The sequence below is a fragment of the Periplaneta americana genome, chromosome 16 (assembly GCF_040183065.1).
Source record: "Periplaneta americana isolate PAMFEO1 chromosome 16, P.americana_PAMFEO1_priV1, whole genome shotgun sequence".
In the NCBI taxonomy this organism is placed as follows: Eukaryota; Metazoa; Arthropoda; class Insecta; order Blattodea; family Blattidae; genus Periplaneta; species Periplaneta americana.
The window spans coordinates 23,782,291-23,808,804 of record NC_091132.1 but is presented as its reverse complement, the minus strand read 5'-3'; the positions used below and the strand labels follow the sequence as shown (position 1 = coordinate 23,808,804).

Here is a 26,514-nt window from a genome sequence, read left to right as displayed (position 1 = left end):
TATTATATTTATTGTCTTCATAGTAATTGTAACTGTATTATTGATATTCGTTTCTAACAATTCATTCTGAAGTTAAATTTCTTTGTTGCTAAGGCCATGAACATTCCAGGTTGCAATTTTAGACTTTTGAAATCCCGTTTCCTCTTTTATTCATTTTCATAGTCATACTTGTTGCATTTGTCATTATTTTTATCTAATACTAATTTCGTTGTTATTCCAGATGGTTCCTATTGAAGAATTTGAGGCGTCATTTCAATTTATGCAAGAATGTGCGCAGTATTTCCTAGAAGTGAAGGACAAAGATGTAAAACATGCTCTGGCTGGTCTCTTCGTTGAAATTCTAGTCCCTGTTGCAGCTGTGAGTGCATACATGTGCATGTATTACAATTAATGGGTTAATTATGTTGCATTTTCAACAAACTTATTTAACAAAAACAGTGGCTTGACTACACTAATCTTTACTAATAATAAATCTGTAGCCAAAATTTTTCTGGTAATTTTCGATTTTCCAAAAATAATTGGTGTTAACATGTATAATTAACCATCCTGAAACCGAAAATCGCTTTTTTGAAATTTTTGTTTGTATGTCTGTCTGTATGTCTGTCTGGATGTTTGTTACCTTTTCACGCGATAATGGCTGAACGGATTTCGATGAAAATTGGAATATAAATTAAGTTCGTTGTAACTTAGATTTTAGGCTATATGGCATTCAAAATACGTTATTTAAAAGGGGGGTTATAAGGGGGCCTGAATTAAATAAATCGAAATATCTCGCTTATTATTGATTTTTGTGAAACATCTTACATAACAAACGTTTCTTTAAAAATGATTTCTGATAAGTTTTATTCTTTGAAAAATTTTGATAGGACTGATATTTAATGAGATAAATGAGTTTTAAAATTAAAATAACTGCCATCTAAGGCAGTGTTTTGAAATAAAAACCAAATGACTTCGTCTATAAGGGGCCTTGGACACAACAATCGAAAGCTATGAAACATAGCCTACAGACAATGTTTCTGTGTTTGTATGAAGTAATATCAGAAGCTAAATTAACCGATTTGTATAATTAATTATTATTTCATCATTGGAAAGTGTAGTTTCTCTGGATGGACATAATGCTATAATGTTATTACAGTAACTTGTGAGTGAATTGAGGACAGGTAAGATTAAAATAGCTTCTTATGCACAGAAAACTTGATAGGTTATTCTGTATATTCATTTCCTGTATTTCTTAAAATAATGTTTATGAACATATCCATTTTTATCTCAGAGAATTAACGAACGAGAGTGTATTGATTTAGTATGCAGTAATAGTACATTAGCTTAGCAATCCATTATTGTGTAATTTAAATTTTAACTATGCTCAATTGAATCGTGTTAAAATACATAAAATATATATGCAATAAATGCAATGCAAAAGAATTGGGTAATGAGCCAAGCGGATTATGTTGCGCTGTTGTAAAAGCTGTTCCTCCTGAGATTCAAGAGCTCCGACAACAAATTAAAAACTTTCTAATTCGAGTACATCCGTTATCAACACACTTTTTACATAATATAATATAATATAAACATAATAATAAATCTGTAGCCAAAATTTTTTTGTTAATTTTCGCTTTTCCAAAAATAATTGGTAATAACAATTAAGAAACATGTTAAAGGAATTGTCATTGCACCAAATGAGAGGTCTCTGGATCAAAATGATCGCATTTTAATATTTTAAATACAATTTAAATTAAGTAACATATTAAACGATTTATCCTTCTATCAAACACGAATGTCCCCTGGATCAAATGTCCTATTTTAATTATGTAATTACTTTATATTTATTTCTAACGGGTGCAGCGGAGCGCACGGGTACGGCTAGTAGTATAATATGATGATGACTACATAAAGTCATGGAAAACACAATATTTAATAGAGGATGGCGAAGTTCTCAAATAAGAACTGTTGTTGAAAATGGCCATAAAATCATTGAAATATGCGCTCTTGTATATATGACATGTATGTCTAAAATGCTGGTAGTAGGCCGTTGATGATGCGAAAGAGAAGAGTTTGACTGTTGCTGTGGATCGGATTAAGAGCACTCAGTGCGCCAAGCTGAGGATCCTGGATTCGATTCTCAGTGCCGGATCCAATTTTTCTCCATTGATAGTAAACTTACGTTTACCAGTTGCTTGTGTTTGATTCAGATTATTATAAAGTGTGATTCTGTTGTGAAATTTTCTCGTTGTGTTTCAGACTGTGAAAAATGAAGTCAATGTTCCGTGTCTGAAGAACTTCGTTGAGATGCTGTATTCACAGACACTGGATATGTGCACCAAATCTAAACACAGATTGGCTCTGTTTCCTCTAGTCACTTGTCTTCTATGTGTCAGCCAGAAAATTTTCTTCCTTCAGAACTGGCATTACTTTCTGGCCATGTGTCTCTCACACCTCAAGAACCGAGATCCTAAGATGTGCCGTGTTGCATTGGGTAGGTATTTTAAATTCCTGAGGATTGCAATCAGTTTTTATCTGTAATTTCTTTGTGATTGAAAAAATAGAGTAATGAAATCAAAATTATTCCTATCTGTTTGTTCTACAAATAATTGAAGGCATTCATTAGTGGATGAAGGGTTATGTTAATATGACACTTTCATCTATTAAAAATCAGACTTGCATGTGTAACATACGTCCTTTATCCTCTATCTATTTCTATATTCTGTGACAAGACAAACATTCGATTAATTAAAATGTGTCTCAGTGAAACTTTCAGCAGAGTCTGTCTGATACGTTTTCAATTCACTGTGGGCTAAAGCAAAGGAGATGCACAATCACTTTTACTTTTTAACTTTGCTCTAGAATATGCCATTAGGAATGTCCAGGAAACTGATTGAAACTGTATTTGATTGACATGCTAAAGTAAAATGTGATGTACTCGTATACTCTACTCAGAACTGGTGAAGTATGTTTGATGATTATAGCTTTCTTCAATACTTTTTACAGAATCCCTGTATCGCTTGCTGTGGGTGTACATGATCCGAATCAAGTGTGAAAGTAATTCTGCAACTCAGTCACGTTTGCAGAGCATTGTTAACTCCTTATTCCCAAAGGGTTCCAAGGCAGTTGTTCCAAGAGACACACCCCTCAATATCTTTGTTAAGATCATCCAGTTTATTGCTCAGGTATTTATTCATAATTTATGTAGTATTTATTTTAAAAGAAAATTACAGTAAAATCCCTCGTGTCCGGCACCGAAATAACCGGCAGTACCAAAACAACGGCACTTTTGGCTAGGCCAAAAAAAAAATAGACATTCATATGAAAGGGAAGAGTCAAACGAAGATGTGAGTGGTTTTCATGGATCGTACATACTGCATATTGTGTTTGGTTTTTACATTGTTCACATGTGAAAACATAGACAGAAAACCCTTTATGTTCCTGGAGTAAAAGAAATAGATCAAGTAGCATCGGTAAGCTGTCTCTTAGACCTTGCACACAATGTGCAGAGACGTAATTATCTTTAAATTTACCACTTGATCTCGCCAATTTCGAAGGTGTGTTGGATGACTCTAAATAGGAAAGTGTAAAATTCTCTGTACCTACAGAGTGTAAAAGTTTCATTTGAGTGATAAATAGTATAATGGCTATTATCGTTAAGCGCTGCTGTTGCACAATAGATTTCGCGAAACGCAAGCAAAATGTTCTTATGCTCAAATCATCGACCACTACTTCGTCTTCACAGTTGCGACGTTGGTTACACTGCTCTTCACATCACATGGCCACCATTTAAAATTGTCATAAGGTTACGGAAACTTTTAGTATTTTTTACGTTATCATGTATCACTGTATTACAATAATTATGAACTGATGAATGTACATTACCATATTCAGTACTAAAAATAAACATTGTATGTATTTAAAAACTTTATTTTTAAATGTCTCTATGAAAATGACTAAATTTCAACGTGGAAGAAAAAGTTTGTGCAGTACAGAATGTCTTAACATAATCTATATACATATTTTCTAATTATCCGGAAAAATCAGTTATCCAGCACTGGCTTTGTCCCACAGTTGCCGGTTACGAGGAATTCTACTGTATTAGTTATGGCACATTGTTACGAATGGATTTTCTCTCTCTCTCTTTTTACGAAAAAGGGGTCCAAAGCAACCTGAGACTTATTGTGCTTAACACTGTATTCTGTGAAAGATATTTGTTACTGAATGGTCATGCTCTTGTGCATTTACCTACAGTGTACTGCATTGTAAACTTAACCTGGGCGATGGTAATGATTATACATTATTCCGTAGTCTTTATTGGTTCTCTTCCTGAAACTGTGGTACATATCATTTTATACGCATTTCTTCTTGTGTTAATGTGTAACGAATTTAAGCATTGTTCATTCAAAACACACAGATTTTCACTTTTCACAGCTGAGCAGCCCTGCTTTCAATATGATGAAACATGAAAGACAAACCTATTTTCATATGTATTTTGAATCTTTCATTGTCGAAAATATAGTAAAATTTTGTGACCGACAAATGTACAATTCAGCGATATTCATAAAAAGAAACGTGTTTATTGCAAACAATTGTTGAATTCCCAAAAACAAGAAAAATGAGCAAAATTCGCGACAAATCGCCATCGTAAAACGTATCTATAGAATGAGTGTCGTTCATACCTATAAAAATTTTAACATTATTCTCAGCAGAAATTTGTGAAAAAATCATTCGCGAAAATTGAGCGTACCTACTGATGAATATAGTGGAACTTCGATTATCATGATCGTCAATATCATAATTTAAACTAACAGTCGTTCTTTATCGGTTTTCATCTTATTTTTATCTTGTCATTTGTTAAGAGTTTTAAGCAATTTATTTTATTTTACAGGAACGTTTGGATTTTGCAATGCGTGAAATAGTATTTGACTTGTTGTCAGTTGGAAGACCAATTAAAATCATTCTTACACCAGAGAGAATGAGCATTGGACTTCGTGCATTCCTTGTAGTCGCAGACAGTTTACAACAAAAGGAAGGAGAGCCACCAATGCCTCGCACCATGGGGGTTCTTCCTTCAGGCAACACTCTGAGAGTAAAGAAGACATTCCTAAACAAGGTATGTTTGTTTGCAAGTCGAAAATATTCAAGTTTACTGTAATTTTGGCAGGTTTTATCATGTACTTCGGTGAGATTTCTTTGAATATAGTTGCAATCATGTTTAATTACTTTATCTTATGTAAATAATTTTCTCAGTGAACTCCCTGAGCCTCCTTTCCTTCCACGCCTCATCTCCTCCCTTCAAAGAGAAGAGTAGTTTCATGATCTGATAAGAGGAGAATGTAAAAGTGAATACAAGATGGAAAGTGTTCAGTGACAATAACATTAAAGAATAAATCCTCAAGGTTAAAGGAACAGAATTTTCCTTTGCCATTTTGCGTTATTTCTTTTTATTTAAGGGGTAATCGATTTTGTTTTTACAAATAATTGCAACATCGCAGTAAATTCAGTAGTACTCCCCAACGCATGAAAACATCCCTTATCCACAACAGTGAGAGGAAAAGATGTAAACTAACTGGAATTAATGATGTTCATATTGCATAATTATATAGATGCTGACTGAAGACACAGCTCGCAGTATTGGAATGTCATCGTATTTTCCACATGTCCGAAGAGTTTTTGTTGACATTCTAAGGGCATTGGATGTGCACTATGGACGTCCACTAATGATGACAAGCACACAAAATGTTAACAAGGTTAGTTTTCACCTGTATATCATGCTTTAAACTCTAACAACTTTTAACATTTTTAGCTTCATTATAACATTGTGACATGTTAAAAAAAATCCTGTCAAATTCTAATTAACATGAATGGTGCCACATTAATGCAATTATAATTTTTAATGCCCTTTTCTGTTTCTTGTTTTTTTTATTATTCATTACTTATATTTACATAATACGTATATTTTGTTTAGAGTGTACAGAGTTCATAAGGGCTACTCTTGATGGGGGAGAGGGGGAGTTTGTAAATAATAATAAATGCTTCGTGGTGATCAAGCAAATCAATATTGTATCATTTCGGTAAATGTATTTCCATATTTACCATTTATTTTTTTATGAAGATGTCACACAATTCAGTTAATTGATTATGCTTGGATCATTTGAACTCATTTTCATGTTTATTGTTTTTATTCTAATAGACATCTTACAGTTAAAGAAGTTGAATTTTCGTAATTGTTGTAAATATTACCGAGTATTGTTTTTTTAAATTATTTTTAATCTCGTTCAATTGTATGTTTTGTTGTAGGAGCCAGATGAGATGTTGACAGGTGAAAGAAAACCACGTATAGATCTGTTCAGAACCTGCGTTGCAGCTGTTCCTCGTCTTATACCAGATGGAATGACTGGTGCTGAATTAGTTGATCTCTTAGCACGACTGACTGTTCATATGGATGAAGAGCTACGAGGTTTAGCATATCAGAGCCTGCAAACTTTGGTAATGGACTTTCCAGATTGGAGACAAGACGTTGTGTATGGTAAGTAGTTGTAAAAAATGGGAGATTCCTTCAATTTCCACAGTTACCGAAGGGAATTAATATGTATTAAATTTGTGTGTTTGTTTTCTGTATATTCATATATATGTCTATGTGCAATTCAAAATTTATTTATTTAGTATTTATTTATTTATATATGATGAAGATTGTTGCATGGTAGTAGAAAGAAGGAAACAGGCAAAATTGAAATTCTTACAGGATCTAGTTGAGGCGAATAGAGATAATTATTTCAATAAAAGACGGGAAGCAAATCGTACGCTTAGGAATAAAAAGAGAGATTACATGAAGGAAAAACTGAATGAGGTAGAAACAGATAGTAAAAATAAAAACATTAGAGATTTATATAGGGGCATAAAGGAATTCAAGAATGGATATCAGGCAAGGGTAAACGTGATCAAGGATGAGAATGGTGACTTGCTTGCAGACGCTCATTCAATCCTTAACAGATGGAAAAACTATTTTGGACAACTACTAAATATACATAGGCCAAATAGAAATGATCGGGACGAAATTGAAATACAAACTGCTGAGCCATTTATACCCGAACCCACACTTTCTGAAGTCGAAATTGCGATAGAAAATCTGAAAAATTATAAGTCTCCAGGTATCGATCAAATTCCAGCAGAATTAATATAAGAGGGTGGAAGCGCATTATTTAACGAAATTTATAAGCTTGTACTTGCTATTTTGGAAAAGGAAATTGTACCAGAACAATGGAAGGAGTCCATAATCGTACCTATTTTTAAGAAAGGGGACAAGACTAACTGTAGTAATTTTCGAGGAATATCACTTTTGTTGACGTCATACAAAATTTTGTCCAATATTCTTTTGAAAAGATTAACTCCATATGTAGATGAAATTATTGGGGATCATCAGTGTGGTTTTAGGCGTAATAGATCAACTATTGACCAGATATTTTGTATTCGACATATAATGGAGAAAAAATGGGAGTATAAGGGTACAGTACATCAGTTATTCATAGATTTCAAAAAGGCATATGACTCAGTTAAGAGAGACGTTTTATATGATATTCTTATTGAATTTGGAATTCCGAAGAAACTAGTTCGATTAATTAAAATGTGTCTCAGTGAAATGTACAGCAGAGTTCATATAGGTCAGTTTCTGTCAGATGCTTTTCCAATTCACTGCGGGCTAAAACAAGGAGATGCACTATCACCTTTACTTTTTAACTTTGCTCTAGAGTATGCCTTTAGGATAACAGAGAGGGTTTGGAATTGAATGGGTTACATCAGCTGCTTGTCTGTGCGGATGACGTGAATATGTTAGGAGAAAATCCACAAACGATTAGGGAAAATACGGGAATTGAATGTAAATTTCTTTTCTTATCTAGTTCAAGCCAACCTATTGTTTCCAGGAATGAAGTAATATGATCATATTTACGAACATTGTTTACAAAACGTACACACAAATTATGAGCACGTTGAAGTTTCATTATGTTGTCGCTGGAAAGGTCAGTCAGTAAAATGTCAGCATAGTCAAAATAGGGAAATACAAGCATCTGCACAAGGGACTTTTTTAAGCAAGAGGGAAGATGAACATTTATCATTTTTAGCACATGGATAATAGAATATACTTTTCTGCTGGTTTCTGTGATTTGCATGTCCCAGTTGAGATTATTAAGCTCTATTAACAAAAAAACGTGTAGGGATTTCAGGTCCACATGGTATCATGGCATCATCCTGTTGCTAAACTTTAGGGACCTGCATTATATAGAAATTGTGAAATATTGTACAAGTAAATGTGATTTGTATCATGTGTAATTCATTCAGTTGAATCATTTTTTTTTCACCTTGAATTTCTATGCTTGCAGGATTCACACAGTTTCTTGCTCGAGATGTACAAGATACATTCCCACAGTTGGTAGATAATGGTCTGCGTATGCTTTTGCAATTGCTTACCAGTTGGAAGAATGCACTGACACCAAATATGCTGCGTGGCTCAAAAGATACATCAGGCGGACCTGATGGAGCTCGAGGAGGGAACAGAGACATGCAGGTTGCAAGGAAGACTGAACATGTCCAAGTGAGTTCATTCTACTGAGCCATCTAACAAAGATACATATCTAACATGTCTTACATAGTAAACTATAGTATAGTAAATTTGTCGTCGTCCTCCTCCTAATCGCCGCCATCATCATCATCATCATCATCATCATCATCATCATCATCATCATCATCATCATCATCATCATCATCATCATCATCATCATCATCATCATCATCGCAATCTTTTCTATGAATTATTAGGCCCCAGGTCTTTCAGGACGGCTGTCTAGAGAACCTCTAACCATTAGGATGATATTTTAAGATAGTCTGGTCCACTGCTGTGGAGTAATGGTTAACATGCCTGCCTGTGAAATGAGCGGGCCCATTTTCAAATCCTGGTTGGACAAGTTACCTGGTGGAGGTTTTTTCCAGGGGTTTCCTCTCACTCTGTTAAGAGCAAGTGCTGGGTAACTTTCGGTACTGGACCCTGGACTCATTTCACTGGCATTATCACCCTCATCTCATTCAGACGCTAGGTAACCATAGCAGTTGATACAGCGTCGTTATATAAACCAGTGAAAAAAAATTGTGATGTGGTCCAATATCGATTCAGTCTCTAGTTATTCTGAAATTTCCTCATTTTTATTGTGATAAAATTTGGTATATTGCATTGTTCATCTCAGAAAATACTGCAATTCTGTTGTCGGACTTTTTGAGAGTCCATGCTTCACTATAATAGCATAGAGTTGGACTTGCTAGAATTTTATATGTATAAGTGTAGGGAGATATGTTTGTGGATACATAACAATTAAAAAATATTGTTGATGATTCCTCTTGATTTTGTGTATTTGTTAATTTGCAGATCTTCGTAATTAAGGAACTTAGGTACCGATATTACTTATATTCAGAAGTAGACTTTTGCATTTTCCAGTGTGTGCAGAAACTTAACATCTCCAACTTTTCAGAACTGCATGCAGATTAAGTTCCAGCATATGGTGGAATAATTAACATCTAGTTTTGAATATAATCACTGTGGAAGATTAAGAACTAATAACTATCACATTGTTACTATAACACTTCAAGATTCTAAGATAACAATAATAATAATAATAATAATAATAATAATAATAATAATAATAATAATAATAATAATGTTTTATTTTCGCTGGCAGAGTTAAGGCCATAAGGCCTTCTCTTCCACTCAACCAGCCTTAATCAGTACAATACATATTTAAATTACAAATATTTACACTACACTTAAAAGGTTCTCCAGCAATATTCTTCAGTTTTAACGAGTAGTAGACTACATATTTATTTAAATTTAGATAAACCTATAAGGTAAAGTAGTAACTTAATTTATGAGCTAATTTAATTCAATCAATTGTAATTAATTTGAGGTTTGAGATAGCTAGTAAAATGATGAAAATTAATTTAATATAAGCTTACTAGGACTATGTTACAGGGAGAAAAATATATATATATATAAATCTAAAATATATTTCTATAATGTATTAATATTAATGTAATTGCCAGTAGAGGTTTTGTAAATCTATTTAGAGAAATTAATGATAATAATAAGAATGGACTGATGTTAGTTTCATTATAAATAACAAATATTAATAAGCAATTAATCTGTTAAGTAAGAATTTATGTAATTTTGACCTAAATGAAGTTATTGTCCAACAACCCCTTACATCACTCGGAAGCGAGTTCCAATTTCTAGCAACTGAAACTGTATAAGATGAAGAATATAAAGATGTCTTGTGGTAGGGTATAATGAGTAAATTGTTATGATGAGATCTTGTACTTAGCTGATGATATGCGGATAAATTTTGAAAACGAGAAGCCAAATAGAAGAGAAGATAAAGAACCAATGAATTTTTTTTTTCTCTTGGTTGTTGGAATTTCATTTCATGTGTTCATATGGGATCTGTGTTTGGATATTGTGTTTAAAACACATTATTATTATTATTATTATTATTATTATTATTATTATTATTATTATTATTATTATTATTTTTACAGAAAATGGAGCCAGTATCAAATGTGTTCTACCTTGTGGAAGGCTTTGCACTTGTCATGTTATGTAACTGTCGTCTCTATCCACGCCGACTGTCTGTCCATATTCTAAGGGAAGTAAAGACATTGATCAAAAGTCTGGGATGCTGTGAAGATGAGCAACCTGTGATTGATGTGGTAGATCGGTGCTGTCCGCAAGTGATGGAAAAATGTTTAGGAATGCTGCCACCTGCAGAAAAGGCTGCAGCACTTTCTATCTCTAATGTAGATCTTCAGTGGATTGCAGATCGAAGCTCATGTATCTGGACAGCGGGTAAGTCTGTGTTGTAGCAGTATTAATCAATACTGTGTTTATGATATTGAAGAGAAATTTATATCATTTTATAATACAACCACCTGAATGTATCAAGTGCATGTGTGCTTGTGCATGGTTACATTTTTTGAACATCATGAGTTATCGTGGCATTACATTTCTATGCTGCTGATTTGGCAACTATCTATTTCAGTCACAATTACATAATTGTGAAAATATCTTTCTCCATTAAGTTAACATAATGTTAAGTTTGTATGAATGCATTCTGAAGTTCATACAAATAGCTTGAAGTGAACCAAGAAGTGGAGACGAGTTTTTTTAGGGAAGGGAATAGATTGCATTGGATTTATAAATAAAAAAATCAATTATTTTCGATTTGAAAGTTATGGAAAGTTGTTATTATTATTATTATTATTATTATTATTATTATTATTATTATTATTATTATTATTATTGTTGTTGTTGTTGTTGTTGTTATTAATTAATTAATTAATTAATTAATTTATTTTTTGGTTTCATGTAAGGTTATTCAGATTCTGATTTATGTTTTATGCTTTTAAGGATTCCAGGATGAAAACAGCACGAAGAGTTCTTCATCATTAAATCTAAATGGAGTAGATCCTTGGAGTACCTGCTTATTTGGTTTCCTGGAGAGAGATCGTGTCCTTACTCTTTGTCCATCAGCTGTTATGCATTCCTGGCCAATTGTTTATGGAAGAGTAAACTCTCTTTTCACTGTTGTTGACCCCACGTAAGTAGGAACGCTGTTTTTAAGAATAAGATCTACGGAGTAGGCCTATAATATAATTGACAAAAAAGTAGTGTTAAAATACTAAAGTAGCCATACATTCTCATTATGCGAAATGTAGGAAAAGCATTGAAAAAAAAAATCATTTTTTACTCGGCAGAAATTACAGTGTTAAGTATTCATAGTACTGAGTGAGAGCTTTATAGCATGCCATCTGTTTGTATGCTGCTGTCCTTCCAAAGCACTAGAGGATATTTTTTTGTGTTCATATTATCCAGACTTTGTAGTGACACTGCAGCTGTACATTAATTTAAACCATTGGGAAGAACCATCAGAGAATAGTGGTTAACTCCAAATTGATTTTAATGATTTTCCTCCTTGATTTTTTCTTAGATAAATTGTGGAAAGTAAAACAATTCAGGCTGAAATATTCTGAAAAATGTTCATTTCTCTTAATTGTGAAATACTAAAATGTTTCTGAAAAGAGAAGGGTAAGGTCAGGTACTGTGCGGCAAATGGATGAGCCATATTGGAAGCAGGTTGCTGCCGTAGCTTTGTCACCATCAGATTCTTGTTAAATTATAGACCTACTAACTTCCATTCATAAGTGCGAGTCACCTGAAGTTAGCTCATGACTCCTGTTCTCTCGCATTGACATGATAATATCTGGGATATAATGTTATGTTTTCGTCCCATTGCTATTATTATAGTTCAGTCAATAATCCTTCCCACTCCAACAAACTGTCCTTTGATATGCACATGCATAACTATGCTTATGGGGCAGGACCTATGAAAAATTAAAATGTTAGTTTGAATTTTTGGACAAACTGGGGGTCATAAACAGGGGAAGAAGGAGAAGAAAAGTATTGTTGTAAAACGAGTTAACTTCATTTTTTGACATGAATGCATGTTATATGGCTCAGAATGAGAGGTTATGAACCATGTAACAAATCTGTAGTCGCGACGCTGTTATTCCTGGCGTGACTCCTCCTCTTTGCTTACGTCTTAGGAAGTGAAGGCTCTATAAAGTCTAGGTAGATAGTATCATTGCCTAGCTACCAGATGAGGAATCTATTTGCCACACCGTTAAACATTATCATGTCGTAGCTCCTATGATAATAAATCAAACGCAATGTAATTCAGCAAATAATTGAGCACCAAATAACGTCCTTGTGTGCTTTCTGCGAACACCAACGAAAGAGCCGAAATGGCGGGTGATTATATTAAGTATTTATCGAGCCTTAGGAAATGCGTAACGTCATCATCAGCGAATCACAAGATGCACACGTTTAAATGTAGCCGACCTGCAACGTGATTGGCTGCCGGAAATTAGAGTGGGGGGGGGCTATAGTGAACAAATTTTGAAAATACTTCACTGAGAATTTTTAAAAATGATAAAATATCACTTTAATATCTAACTTAAAAAAAACAGTCTGGAAGACAGCCTACCCGTAAGACCTTCAGTAACCTCAGTGGATGATTTCTACCATCGTGGTTGGTATGCATTCCATTGGATCTGAGATTCATGGGCTCTAACCAAAGATAATAAATTTTTAAGGGTGATAAAAATCCTTAGCATTGGCGTCTTTGGAAAACAAGTAGGCTAATGCTGGCAGACCTGTATTAATAGATTTGTGGCACATGAAAGAACCCCGTGCCTGAAAGACATTACTTCAGGCAAAATTTTTCTCTCAGATAGCACATTTGGCTCGAATGAGTGATCTAAGCACACATGGGTTTGTTCCACCCCACCTGTAACCTTTCATTCATGCAGCCACCCATTCCCCCAATTTGTAAATGGGACATAATGAACTCACTTTCAGACTTCAGTGCAATGCTACTTGCAGAGAGCTTGCGAATTTTTGTTAATTTTGTTTGACTCTAATTTGCTTAAAATAGGTGTAGTAATAATGTGTGATTGTATACTTGCACCGTTTCGGTATTTAGCGTATACATTTGACTTTCATATTATTTTTTCTTACAGCCCTGTGAATGATAATAGAGCTTCCTTATTGCGGGGCTCAACAACTGTGAAAAAGCCTGTAAATGAGAGAGATATTTACATGCATGTATGGAAAAATTATGTAACATTCGCATTCCGTGTTGTTCCTCCTGTTCCAAGTCCTATTGTAAGATGTGCGTCACCGGATCTTAGTCTCAGGTATGTATTAGTATTGTTTGAAGTTTTGAATGATTTCTTATTCTAATACAAAAATTTTTGAAAATAATAATTATTGTAAAGGCATTAGATTTAATCAGAACTTATGAATATTTTATGAAATTTATGATTAATACTGTACTTATTAAACTTACATCTCAAATTTTCTATTTTCTGTTTCACCTGCTACATCCATAATCTAGAACCAGATTTAGACTTTGTTTTATGTGTAATTGTTTGCACACTTTTCTTTGTGGTGTTGGACTAAGTTGAGAGTAGTCTTTTTTTTTATTTAATGTTATTTTTCTGTTATTACTTTATTGTTTTTTTTTGTGACTCATAATGGCTCATTGTTTTTGCTTCACATGTTTCACCGTAAAAGTGAATATTGCAGATTTTTATGCACTGCATCTTGTATACGTTTGAAACTGAAGGTAATATATTTCTGTGAAAATAAAGTGTGTAAAGAAGTTTTGTAACTCCATTTTCATTTTAGCTAAAAATTTAAGTTCTCATGGAGAACAAATTTGACTTAATTAAATATTGTAAAGAACTTCGAGCCGGGTGTATTTCAGTACAACTATTTGTCAGAACAAAGCTTAGACATGTGTCATGAGATCGAAATTGAGTCTAAGATATTTGGCGCCATTTTATATGCGATCCTAAACATAGTAACTTGACAACACTGCATCATTTTCTTGGCCACTTGTAAAATGTTGATTATGGTGCTAGATGGGCGCTCTGGAATGCCACACTCCTTATAAAAATAGTTATAATTTGAAATTTGAAAATTAAATTTTGTTTCCACTTGTCTGACAAGTTTAATTCTTGTTTGAATTGTGACTTGTATAAATTCAGTGCACAATTTGTCATTCCAACACTTCAACAGTTTCATTTGACATTTTGGTCTTCCATAACTGGAAGTATCCATGGTCCGAATTTATGAGCCACCACTATTGTGCACTGTGTAGGTTCTGGACGGATTATCAGATAAATGGTATAAGCACAGTCTACTATATACAGTCGCGAAGCTCAATATGTAGTAAAAATGCAAACATGGGTAGTTGCCCACCACTAGGATCACTACTATCGCCTCATCATCGCAGATCTCTCTCCTAGCAGCTGACAAAATATGTTATACTTTCGTTGTCGTGTTCTTTTGGAAAAATTAACGCCTTCCTTCCATTATTGAAATATTAAATGCATAAAGTTAATTTATTATTTTAATGAAGTATATTAAATTCCACCATAAACTCGAAGATACCTGCAAGAAATAAGTTAACATAATTTTTGTTTGTGCAAAACGAACTGAGATTTACTATAATTGCTTCACTCATTCAAGATTATAGCGATAATTAACTATGAAACCAATAAATATTAATTTGCATTTCTCTTTACAACAATAATAATGGAAATATGAATTAATGGAGTAACTTACGTGTACCGGTACTTGTAGTGTAGGCTTACGTAGTTAACAAAGTGGGATGAGGTTAAGCAATAATAATCACACCAGAATTGGAAATAAAACGTGATCAATAAATTTTATTGTAACAGACTTTTCCTACGTCTCTAGTAAAGCAACAAATAAAAATAACAACAAAATTAACAGCTATAATTAAAAACATATCCTTTGAAGAAAAAAGTAGGCCTAAGCAATAATAATCCCACCAGAATTGAAAATAAAACGTGATCAACAGATTTCATTAAAACAAACTTAATTTTTCTACGTCTTTAGTAAAATAACACATAAAAATAATAACAAAATTAATAGCTATAATTAAAAATATGTCCTCTGAAAAAAAAGTAGACCTAACCTTTATTTCTCTGGAAATTTAGCAGCCTAAGTGACAGAACTTTAACCGGTATCTAATGTCCTTTCGGTTAGACTGAAACATGTCATTGTGAAATTTAAGGATATCATGTATTCTAACAGTCACAAAGAACTTCAAATTAAGAGTTTTGTTTCTGCACAGCATTCTTGTGGAAACCCAGGAACCTTTCTGAATCTTTCGGAAATCGGAAAAAGGATAACTCTGGCCTCTTTCTCTTACTGTTGCTACAATTTATAGCACTACAAACGTCTCCTCCTTGTCCCATATTATTATTCCAATTATTATATTTTAGCCATTAACATTTTCATTATAACCAATAACGAACATTTCACAAGCATCAATGTGAAATACGCAACGAGCTAGCACTTGATAGAAATACGACACAGTCCAAAGTCGATCATGGACAGTCTATTGTTTCTAGTTGCTAACTGCTTGGAGCAACTACATACGAAGTAGATATACTCATAATGCTGTTAACAATTTGATAACCACTGACATAGTGTAGGGCTAGGAAAGGAATTTGGCTTCAAAGCTTCACATGGGTATGGGTTTGAACCCTGTTTGGGAAAATTAACTGATTGAGCTTTTTAACGTTTTCCGAGATTTATCCTAACTATAAGGCAAATATTAATGAATCCTTGATTGTCTCACCAATATACTATCATCTTGTCACCATTTCCACCAGTGCTGTAAACTGTGCACTTGATACAGAATCATTAAATAATCAATAAAAATATTGTTCTGTGTACACGTTCGTCCATTTACTCTTCTCCTGTTTCGTTTTAATCGTGTGTTACACTGAAGTATGAGGAAGGGAGAAGTTAATTAAATTTTGTAGCATAAAATTTTCGTTCTTTAATATACATATTTTAAAGATTTTTTTTTTTACTTTCATTTTATCACTTCAAGATTCCATTTTATTAGTATGTATACAAAACATACCAACAGTAAAATCTTGGTATAAAAGTACATCCGACCATAAAAAATGTAAAATTAGAATTGTACAAATAAGAAAACTTGACTTCCGAGAAGAGCTTAAATTCAAATTTCCTCCATTGAATGTTGTAGGCCTATTTGGACAAAGTGATGTTTTCAATAAAATGGTGAGGTAGTTCTGTATCAATGAGATGAGAGAATAATTGAGAATTGGCATGGAAAAATGAGTTTTTTAAGAGAATGCTAGTGGTGTATTACGTGATACTATTCTAGATTTTGTCTTGAGAAAATAACAGAATCCAAGATGGCCAATTTTTTCAATGAAACTGTTGATAAAATCAGAATACTACATCACATGACTCATTTGGTCGGTGAATGTAGTGGCTTTCAAAAGAAATAATTGTAAATAATGAAATAACTATTTCGTATATAATTAGCATCTTAACTACTTGCATGAAATTAATTAGTAGTAATATTTCTATTTTAAACAGTAGTGACTTTATATATTTAATATGACTAAATCATTGAGCGAAGTTTCATTGTCTCTGCAATTAAAATGAATAGTACATGAAATATGTGACCTTCAGTGATTTCAGTTTCTACCAAGTTTAATCAAAGGCTTATGAAAAAGAAAAATCGTGAGAATATAGATGAATGAAAATTTTTAAATTATGATGCAAGACCTCGAGGTGGTGCAGGAATCTTAAGTATGAAGTTATGTGAATGGGAAAATAAAGTCAGTAAACTGAAATAAATAAGTAAGAAAATAAGTAATGAAAGTTAATCATATTTCTGATTAATATTGGTAGTTGTTTTCATTATTCGACTATAAATATTAGGATACTGATATGTTAACCTGGAATTAGTGGCAGCAACAGCATTTTAAATTTGTGGGATCAGAAATTAATCTAGTTGGACAACCCTCCTTTTGTACCTCACACCATTGAATTGTATTATGGAGTGTATAATAATTACTAGATAAACCATTGCGCGAACATCATAGCCATTGGCAGGTTAAGGATAAGGCCATGGTATTAGATCCAATTATCTGCTTTGAGAGAAACCTCTCACAAGCGGATGAAGTCAACAAAGAAAAACAAGAAATATGAACCATGCCTACCTTTCCACTCTTCTAAATATAACATATTGATGGCTGAGAAGCAGACTGTTCTAAGTCCAACTTTTTATAAGAAAGAAATCTGTGTTTCATTGTGTTCCAGTTCCATATGAATCGAACAAAATTGTAAATATTCCTCCCAATAAGGTTGCTATGAAGCTATTCCAAATTTTTTCATGAAGCTTTGAATGTCAGGAGCTTAAAATAGCTCTCCTGAAATGAACAAGGACTGTTAGATGAGTTAGTGCAGCCAGCGGCGACAGTACTCTGTCAATCTACTGCAGTGTGTAGAACGTTCACTTTCATAGGGATAGTGCGAGTGCCCTAAGACCATCCTTACAAAACTAGAGCAATGTTCCTGGATCAAAATTGAAATGGCACGAGGTCATAGTGCACAAGAATGTTTTCAGGGACTGTGTGAAGCATGTGGCGATGCAGCGTTGCCATATCGCACAGTTGCACGATGGGTTAAAGCGTTCCGGGAAGGCCTTGTTGCACCTGTACCAAAGGGAAGGTGACGACTTTCTTGGACGAATTGTCGCTATGGAAGAAACCTGGACTCGCTCGTATGAATCAAACTTGAAACGCCAATCAAATGAATGGAAGCATCCCGGTTCTCCTCGTCCAAAGAAAGTGCACCCTACACAAAGTGCTGTGAAGGAGATGTTCATTGTGACGTATGACATTGATGGGGTAATACTGCACCACGCTGTACCTCCAAGGCAGACGGAAAACGCGGACTACTGGAACATCCACCGTACTCACCCGATATGATCCATGCGATTACGATCTTTTCAACAAAGTGAAAGAACGACTGCGAGGGACCCGGTACAATACCAGAGATGAACTTATCCGTGCTTTAGGGCGGTCGATATGGAACATCAACAAAGATGGACACGCTGATGGTGTACGATGCCTTCCAAACATTTGGCAAAAGGTAATAAATAAGGGGGGGGGGCTACTATATAGAAGTACGTAAATGTTGTACCCCTGTGAATAAAGCCATGTCAGAAATATCGAACTGTTGCCATTACTTTTTATCCAACCCTAGTAGTACAATGGACTTGGAACACTCTGGTTCTGAGCCATCAATATCTGTTAATCAGTGGGTCATCAAAGATATGTTATTTGGAGCGAGAGGTTCGTTTCACAGTTTACCTACCAACTATTAGTGAAATTAAAATTTCAAGTCTTTCAAATATAAAACATCCTATTAAAAATTCTTAGGGACTCTTTACATATCATCCAATATCATTTATATTTTCAAGAAAGATAATTTTGTCAATATGACATTTTGGCATCAAGCGAATCCCAAATCCAAAATTTAGTTTTTTTTTTTTAATTAGTCGACTTAAAAAAGCAACTGCTCTGTATCCAGGATCCTTGTGGTCACCCTCACTGGAGGGCTGATGATTTAATCAAATCCTTTTTTCTCTTTCTAAATAATGGTATTGAGTAGCATAAGATGCATTTTCCATTTTCACAACACCTAGATGTGAAACAGAATTATATATACCATGTAGTTAGAGATAAAAAAACAAAATGTACAAACACAGTGATTCTTTTCCAACATCAGGTGATTTTGAATCGCGATCATTTGGCCTAAAACATTGAAACTTTCATTGTTTATTATAAGCATCATGGGAAGCAGATGAATGTTATATCAGGATTATAATAATGAGATTATTATTATATGACGAAATGGTAAAGGGAAACAGAAATACCCTGTGAAAATCAGCTGTATCACTATTTGTGCACCAGAAATTCCGGTTGAACACTACGAGATTTGAGTCCAGATCCCTGATGTGAAAACTTGATGCTCCACATTTTCAGCTAACAGAGCACCACACTACAAATACTGTGTAATGTATTTCATCTTTATTGTAATATTGCTTACCTTCATAGCGATCTTATATAAGAAGAGATATTTTCGTACTTAACTTTACTATACAGAAAGACAACCGAGATGAGAAATGTCATTTGAAGAATTATGATTTTACTTTTTAGGGAAGAGGGGAACTATCTATAGCTGTCCATTTAATTCAGCAGTCATCAGCACAGTGCTCCCTTGCGCTAGCATCTAAGACATTGTACTGGTATGCATCCATGGCTGCTGGCGGGTATGTTTCCTCCCTCTCCCTTCTGCACGATGGTGCATATTGTGATACACTTCTTACCCATTACCCATTTCAGCAAGTGCTGATGACAACTGATTTAATTTCTATAAATTCTGCAGAAACATACATACCATCATGGACAACATTTTACAGGTTTTTTTTTTTTTTTTTTTTTTTTCAGTTTTATGTTATGGCACATGCTCTGTGTATCGTTTGTTTGCCAGCAACTTGCAGAAATTTCTTTATGTTTTGTGTATCTTGACACTTAAACGTCTTAATTTTCAAAGTTCGTGTTTTTGCACTGTATTGTGTGTTTTGGTGCTGTCTGCTTCATTTAATATGTTCTGATTAGTGAATGGAATGGAAAGTACATTTTCAATGCGAGGATAATGGTAACTAATCAAATAAATTGACTTCCTTATATAAAAATCGTGTTAGTAAATCAGAGCCTATTGGTTTTTGAGAACATAACGAAATCTACTTGGTGCAGATTTATAAATGGAAAAAAAAAAAGGAAAAGAGAGTGGGTTAGTGAATGAAATATGTTCATGTGTGCTTGCACTGTGTGTGTTTCTGTATAAATTTATATCTGCACAAACTTTCTAAGCATAAAATCGTTATATTATATAAGCAATTTTGATTGAACTTGGTAGATGCGCAGTGTCTTTTTCAACAGTACAATTTTATTCGGGTTCTTTAATAAAATAATTGTTGGAGTTAGTAGTAGTGATTAATGTTTATTTATGCATGAAAAAGTAATGTACTTGGATTTGTATTGCTTTTTAACATACCATAGTAACTACTATTGCTTAACAGCCACTGGCGTGGGCTAGGGTAAAGAGTGGAATTTGCGCCTGGATGCGTGTTTGGGTTCGAATCCCACTTGGACTGACATGTAGTTTGGTTTTTTTCCATTGATTTCCCCAGATCTGAGGTGAATATGCATTAGTCCCATGGCAAATCCTCAGATTCATTTTGCTAAATACCATTTTGCTATCACCAGTCCCATCAAAGCGATTCTGTATAACCATATACCTTTAATTGATACAGCATTATTAAATAACCAATTGAAATTTCTGCTTAATAGTGATATTGGAAAGCCTGTAGGTAGCAACTTTAATAGAAATATAAATATTCCTGATTCTGAAATACTTCGTCATACTATTTATCTGTGTATCCATTAGTTCATCTCTCTATCTTTTTCTGATATTATTTTTTGAGTCATTTTATAATTTTCATTAATATTTGATTTGTTAAATTTATACTTTGTAGCCATACGATTTATAGAACTTCATAAAAACATGCAAAACAATAGTTGTTTGAGATTTGTAGTAGATGCATGTCCCAAAATGACAAAGATAATTTTTCTTCTAAATAGTGACATAGTGGTGTAATAAACAAAATCAGACAGTGTCTATAACGAACCATTTAAAATATATGCTCTTGTTCATGTTTTATAGATTAAGGTAATTCAGGGGAAGACGCCACAATTAAGGTACTTCTTGGCTATACAACTCAAACCTGAAGTAATAAGGCAATACAAACAAATTTATCGTATTTTTCAATTATAATTGGCTCTGTATAATGATTCGTTCCTTTCCAAGTACGTATATTAGTAACAATTTTTCATGTTAAAAGAATCCGTGTCGGGGTGGCATCTTTCCCCGTATATATGGGGAAGACGCCACTTGGTATGGGGTAAGATGCAACAACACAGTAAATGACGTACATAAAGTAAATATTGGAATATTATATATGTATTTTATTACAACTATAGAGAAACATCTATGAAATTAATTATAAACTCATTTAATGATTATTTTGCAAAAATTAATTAATTAGGACACAATTCTGAATGATAGTACGAGTCTGCACTACATTTCATACTGTGAAAATTATCACCACTGCAATCGTCGTGCAACCATTTCTTGCATGCAATGCAAGTCACACTTGGGACCTTTCTCAGGATAAAAGTATCCATTACAAACGGTACAAAAATTATCATCATCTTGATCAAAACTATTGTCACTGTCATCGTGACTAATTTCGTCACCAGAGGAAGAAGGTGAACTTACACATCTCTTTTTCTTCCCTCGTTGGAAGGTTTCTTTTTATTTCTGGCCTTTTTCCGCATAGTTTCTCTTCTCTGTGGTGTAGTTAAGACTTTCGCTGTTTGTTTTTTATGCCCAGAAGGTTTAGGTTTTCTTACTTGAGGAATAGGGCTGATTGTTTTCAGAGTTGAAATCCCGTTATCTGTATTGATGGAAGCAACTGTTGATGTAGATCTACTGCCACATGCTTTGCTAGTAGAAAGACCTGGTGAATTTTTAGTAAGGTTTGAAGATTCCATCCGTCATTTCAGAGTTCTGTATGGAATTCCATACATCCTCGTTGCAGCCCATAACGTCCATACTTTATGTCTTCAGCAGCTCGAATTAAATTTGATTCTGATCAAGATGCCCGATCTGTTTTTCTTTTGTAGTCTTGAGTCATCATTTGTATAGAAATGAAATGTTAATTACGTGTTTAATCATTAATAGCTTTTGTAAATTATCAGAGAATATGTAAAATAATATCAAATATTAACCTTTCCACAACATAATTTATAAGTTAAATAATGTATGTTTTCACCATGTTGCGTCTTCCCCCAGTTAAAGGGGGAAGATGCCACACACACTTACTTGCCTACTGCCGCAAGATTGTGCTGCAGTTACATGCCTCGTGTGCATAACAGACTGTACAACTCACGTATATAGCAGATATTCCATTTAAAATAAAATATCAGTCTGTGAACCTTATATATATTGTTGTTGACCAATGCTAAGGATCTTGGATTTCTTCCATTCTCCTGCGAGTGTACCAAAAGTATTTGGTGAGCTACGATGGTAAATCAGCATCTATTTTCTTATTGCTGGGCATTGTAGCAAATGTTCTTTATCCAAGATGGAGTTCTGATTTCTACAGAGGCTGCACTGTGGATGCTGGTAGATATTAATTCGATGTAGATGAGAGTCGAGACAATCATGTCCGGTTGTTAAGCAAAATATAGCAACAGCCTTTTTTCTTGGTAAATCTGAGATGTCCTGAACCTTAAATATAAGCAACAGAATATTATAAAGTACAGTATGTACTCACCAGGCTATATGCTCACAAGATCCAAAATAACAGCAATGAAAGGTGATAAAGTAGGACAAATGCACACACTACGTGTCCACCCCGTCAACACTCTTCACACTAGAGGGTCCGCACTGCCAACTCCTGACATATAAAAGAACTACAAACAACATTGGGTCTTCCCCCAACTGGCGTCTTCCCCCGAATTACCATAATGTAATTTATTTGCTTAAAAGATACTAATTTTATTCATATTTTCTTCTTAAATGAATAAGAATGTTTTGATCAAATCTGTAGGAAGCAGTGTGTTAAATATTATACAGTGTAGCAATTTATATTTCGATTAATTTGAAACCCAACATATGGCATTATCATTCGAATATCTACTGACAGTGGGATGTACTCAAGATTAGGGGTGAAAAATAAGAAAATTCTCCAAGTAAAATCGTTACATGAACGGAAAAGTATGTGCAAAATGAAATATGTACTGTGATCAGGAAACTTTTATTTTGGTTGCAGTTGCTTTGTTTTTCTGTTTGTTGTACTGCATTACTTTTTATCAAGATGATGATGATCATTTCAATTTAAAATGTCATTTCTTTCCTTGAATGTACGTATTTTGTGTTTAATTAAAGTGAACTTACAGTGAAAAATAACTGATGTTTGTTTATTTTGCCACTTTATTAATGTAATTTTGTGGGTTAGGTTATAAAAAGAGTGAAACTTGTTTATAAATGTGGAATTTTGAGCAACTCTTCTTCAAATCTTCTACCATCCGACTAACATTTTAAGTTTTGAACTGTATACATGAAAATGTAGACACTAACTTTGTGTATATTGTTCGAATGTAGGAAATATTAAGCAGGTGTGCTTAATTGTCTAAGAAACATGAAATACTATATAACACAGTACACCAAAGACAAATGTTTAACAGTAATTGGACCTAATTGAAATATTAAATACACAGATTTGTACACTTTCCACATTTAAAAATAAACAAAAAAACTTAAGTTACGCTCTGTCTGAGTGAAGTATCACTGTTTTTATATGTTTTGCTTTCCGTTGCTTTCTTGGTTTGTGTTTGGATAAAGAGGCACAAGAGTTGACTGTTTGGTATTTGCAATTCTGGTGTTTGTGTCATCAGCCAATCTGAATAGTGGGGCAAGGGAATGTCTTCTTCGGAAGATCGTGCTTCCAACCACTGACGAAACTGTTGCTAGTGTATGTTTACATCACAGCACTGTCTTTGTCAGTCTGTCCTCTCCTCAGTGCGTCATTGCTTTTAGTTTACTCCGCCATCTTGTGGCACTGTGTGTACATCCAGACATGGCTTACTCTAAGCAGGCTTCATCTCACTCTTCACTTCTGGCCATGTTCTGATTTAAAGTGTGCAGGATTCTGGCTCACCAATGAAGCTGAATGTACTGAGCGATTCCATTGAGAATCTGCTACTCCACACTCAGTCTTTAGGTCGCATAGCTGTGCCTCAGTCCAAGAATCGGCACAAGCGCAGCAGGTGAGGTTATCTTGCAACCTGGATTCTTCCTTAGGTCAATTTCAATTTTGGATCTGCTTGATATCTCTTCAGGAGACATTATTTTTTAGCATATATATATATGTACCTACAGCTATTACCGTTTCTTTTGTACTGTAAATATATATATGAGTATGTATATGTGCATGTCTGTATGTACATATGCAGTCTGAATTTGCTAGAAATCTGTTTGTATATATTACCATAAAAGAAAGGATTGACTGAATGTGTGAATAATGTCTGAAATGTACACTGTGTCAGTAAAGTCATGGTGCGGTTTCAGACACCTACAATGGCTAACAATAGTAATATGAGTTACAAGAGCGGTATGTTGACGTTTTCATGTTCGAGGAAAAGATTGAAAAAGCGAAACGTAGTTGAGCTTTTTTAATTTCCGAGAACATGAAAACAAACATACCGCTCATGTATCGTACATTATTTTGTGCGAAGATCGTTTATTACATACCTGAAAGACGAATTTCTAATTAGTTGCAATTAAATCTCCATCTTGGTTTCTGTTCAATGACGGCAACTTTTAAAAACAAAAATATCTATCTTCAAATTGTTGCTATAAAATGTTTTCTGTGTTTACTATACTCTAGCAGGCTGTGATATACATCTGTCTTTTTTTTTTTCCCCCAGTCTATAAATGCGAATTTAAAACAAACGGCAAGGTTATGTAATGATTTATTTTTCATTTTAATATTTTAACAATATTATTTATATAACATATTGCAGTAATAACATCGGCATCTGGAATCTTGTTGATTTTTTCACGGCTTCCTTAATGTTACTTGCATCAGGGATGCAATAACTTTTGTGGAGTAGTAGAGTTTACTTAATTTTTGCAAATATTTAAAAACAATAATTAACAGTGCAATTTAGGTGAAATTGCAGTGGTAAGTTTCCAATTTATAATTATTACTATGTTAAACGTCTCTAAAAATAATATGTTAAAAGCCTAAAGCAGTAAAATGAATGTGGTGCTTAAGCGGTAAGAAGAGAGAAATTGTTATGTGTGTTACATTGGGAATACTGAATATGGTATTTCACACTTACCGCGTATTGGTTTTGTGCGGAAAGCAAGCAAATACGCACAATCTCGCACAAAACTAAATTATGACATACACTGCATTGAAGAGTATTGCAAAGAGTTTCAGAAATGTAAAGAGGAAGTGTGATGAGCACACAGGTAGTCATTTGAAGTGACAGTGAAGCGAATTGCATCACAACTCGCCAGTCAGTCAAGATGTGAACTATGCAGAGAAAAGTTAAATGCGTCCATTGGCTTGCGACATTTGAATCTGTGATGCTTCGTCGTGAATATTGTAGCATGTACATTGAAAAGCCACCACATAAAATAACATTCACCAATGGGTTCGACAGCTTAAGGAAACTGGCAGCCTGTTGGACGTAAAATGTTGCAATTGTATGCAGTGTCACAAATTCAAGATCAATGTGCAAGTATCATCTTTCAGTAAGATGGTCTTCTCGACACTACACCAACATTGTTTGCGAGTTTCTGGATACGATATTTTCACAGTGGTGGATAGGAAGGGGTGGATGAAAGATATGGCCACTACGATCCCCGGACTTGACGCCTTTAGACTTTTTCTTATGGGGCTACGTCCAGAAAAGTGTATACAGTGTTCGTATCAATGACATTGATAATTTGAAAGAGAGAATCAGAAAAGATGCTCAATCTGTTACACCTGATATTCTTAGTTGTGCATGGAATTAATTAGAATATCAGTTAGTTGTGTATAGGGCAACAAACGGAAGCCACTGTGAACTGGATTAAAATATGTAATTTTCAGGAGCATGTCAATAAATATTTTTGAAATCGCATCATGACTTTACGGACACAGTTTATGTTTTAGACGTGGATATGAAAATGGGTATGGTTTGTACAACTTCCTCGTGTGCACTTCGAGAATTTCTTTGAACACCCTCGTAACAGATTTATTACTTTCTGCCAAAATACTCTGACCACCCCCCTTCACATGCTGTACATTTGCTACATTCCTAGTAACCCTCAACTGCTCAATGACTGCTACTTAAGGGGATTATTTATAGTTGTGGCAACTCTCC

At 34.0% G+C, this 26,514-nt stretch overlaps 1 protein-coding gene across 7 annotated transcripts in view; it reads left to right on the top strand.

Annotated features, from left to right (window-relative positions):
- Nucleotides 1-26,514, top strand: part of fry (Protein furry) — a 719,047-nt gene that overhangs the window by 42,648 nt on the left and 649,885 nt on the right. For 5 of the 7 annotated variants that reach the window (XM_069813811.1, XM_069813807.1, XM_069813808.1 and 2 more), the window contains 11 exons: nucleotides 221-358; nucleotides 2,239-2,473; nucleotides 2,986-3,164; nucleotides 4,871-5,095; nucleotides 5,589-5,732; nucleotides 6,283-6,511; nucleotides 8,361-8,572; nucleotides 10,561-10,867; nucleotides 11,429-11,618; nucleotides 13,600-13,776; nucleotides 24,277-24,405. In XM_069813811.1, the coding sequence (XP_069669912.1) occupies nucleotides 221-358; nucleotides 2,239-2,473; nucleotides 2,986-3,164; nucleotides 4,871-5,095; nucleotides 5,589-5,732; nucleotides 6,283-6,511; nucleotides 8,361-8,572; nucleotides 10,561-10,867; nucleotides 11,429-11,618; nucleotides 13,600-13,776; nucleotides 24,277-24,405 (2,165 nt within the window). The remainder of the gene's footprint in view (nucleotides 1-220; nucleotides 359-2,238; nucleotides 2,474-2,985; nucleotides 3,165-4,870; nucleotides 5,096-5,588; nucleotides 5,733-6,282; nucleotides 6,512-8,360; nucleotides 8,573-10,560; nucleotides 10,868-11,428; nucleotides 11,619-13,599; nucleotides 13,777-24,276; nucleotides 24,406-26,514) is intronic. The other 2 variants (XM_069813810.1, XM_069813813.1) reach the window with 1 other exon arrangement.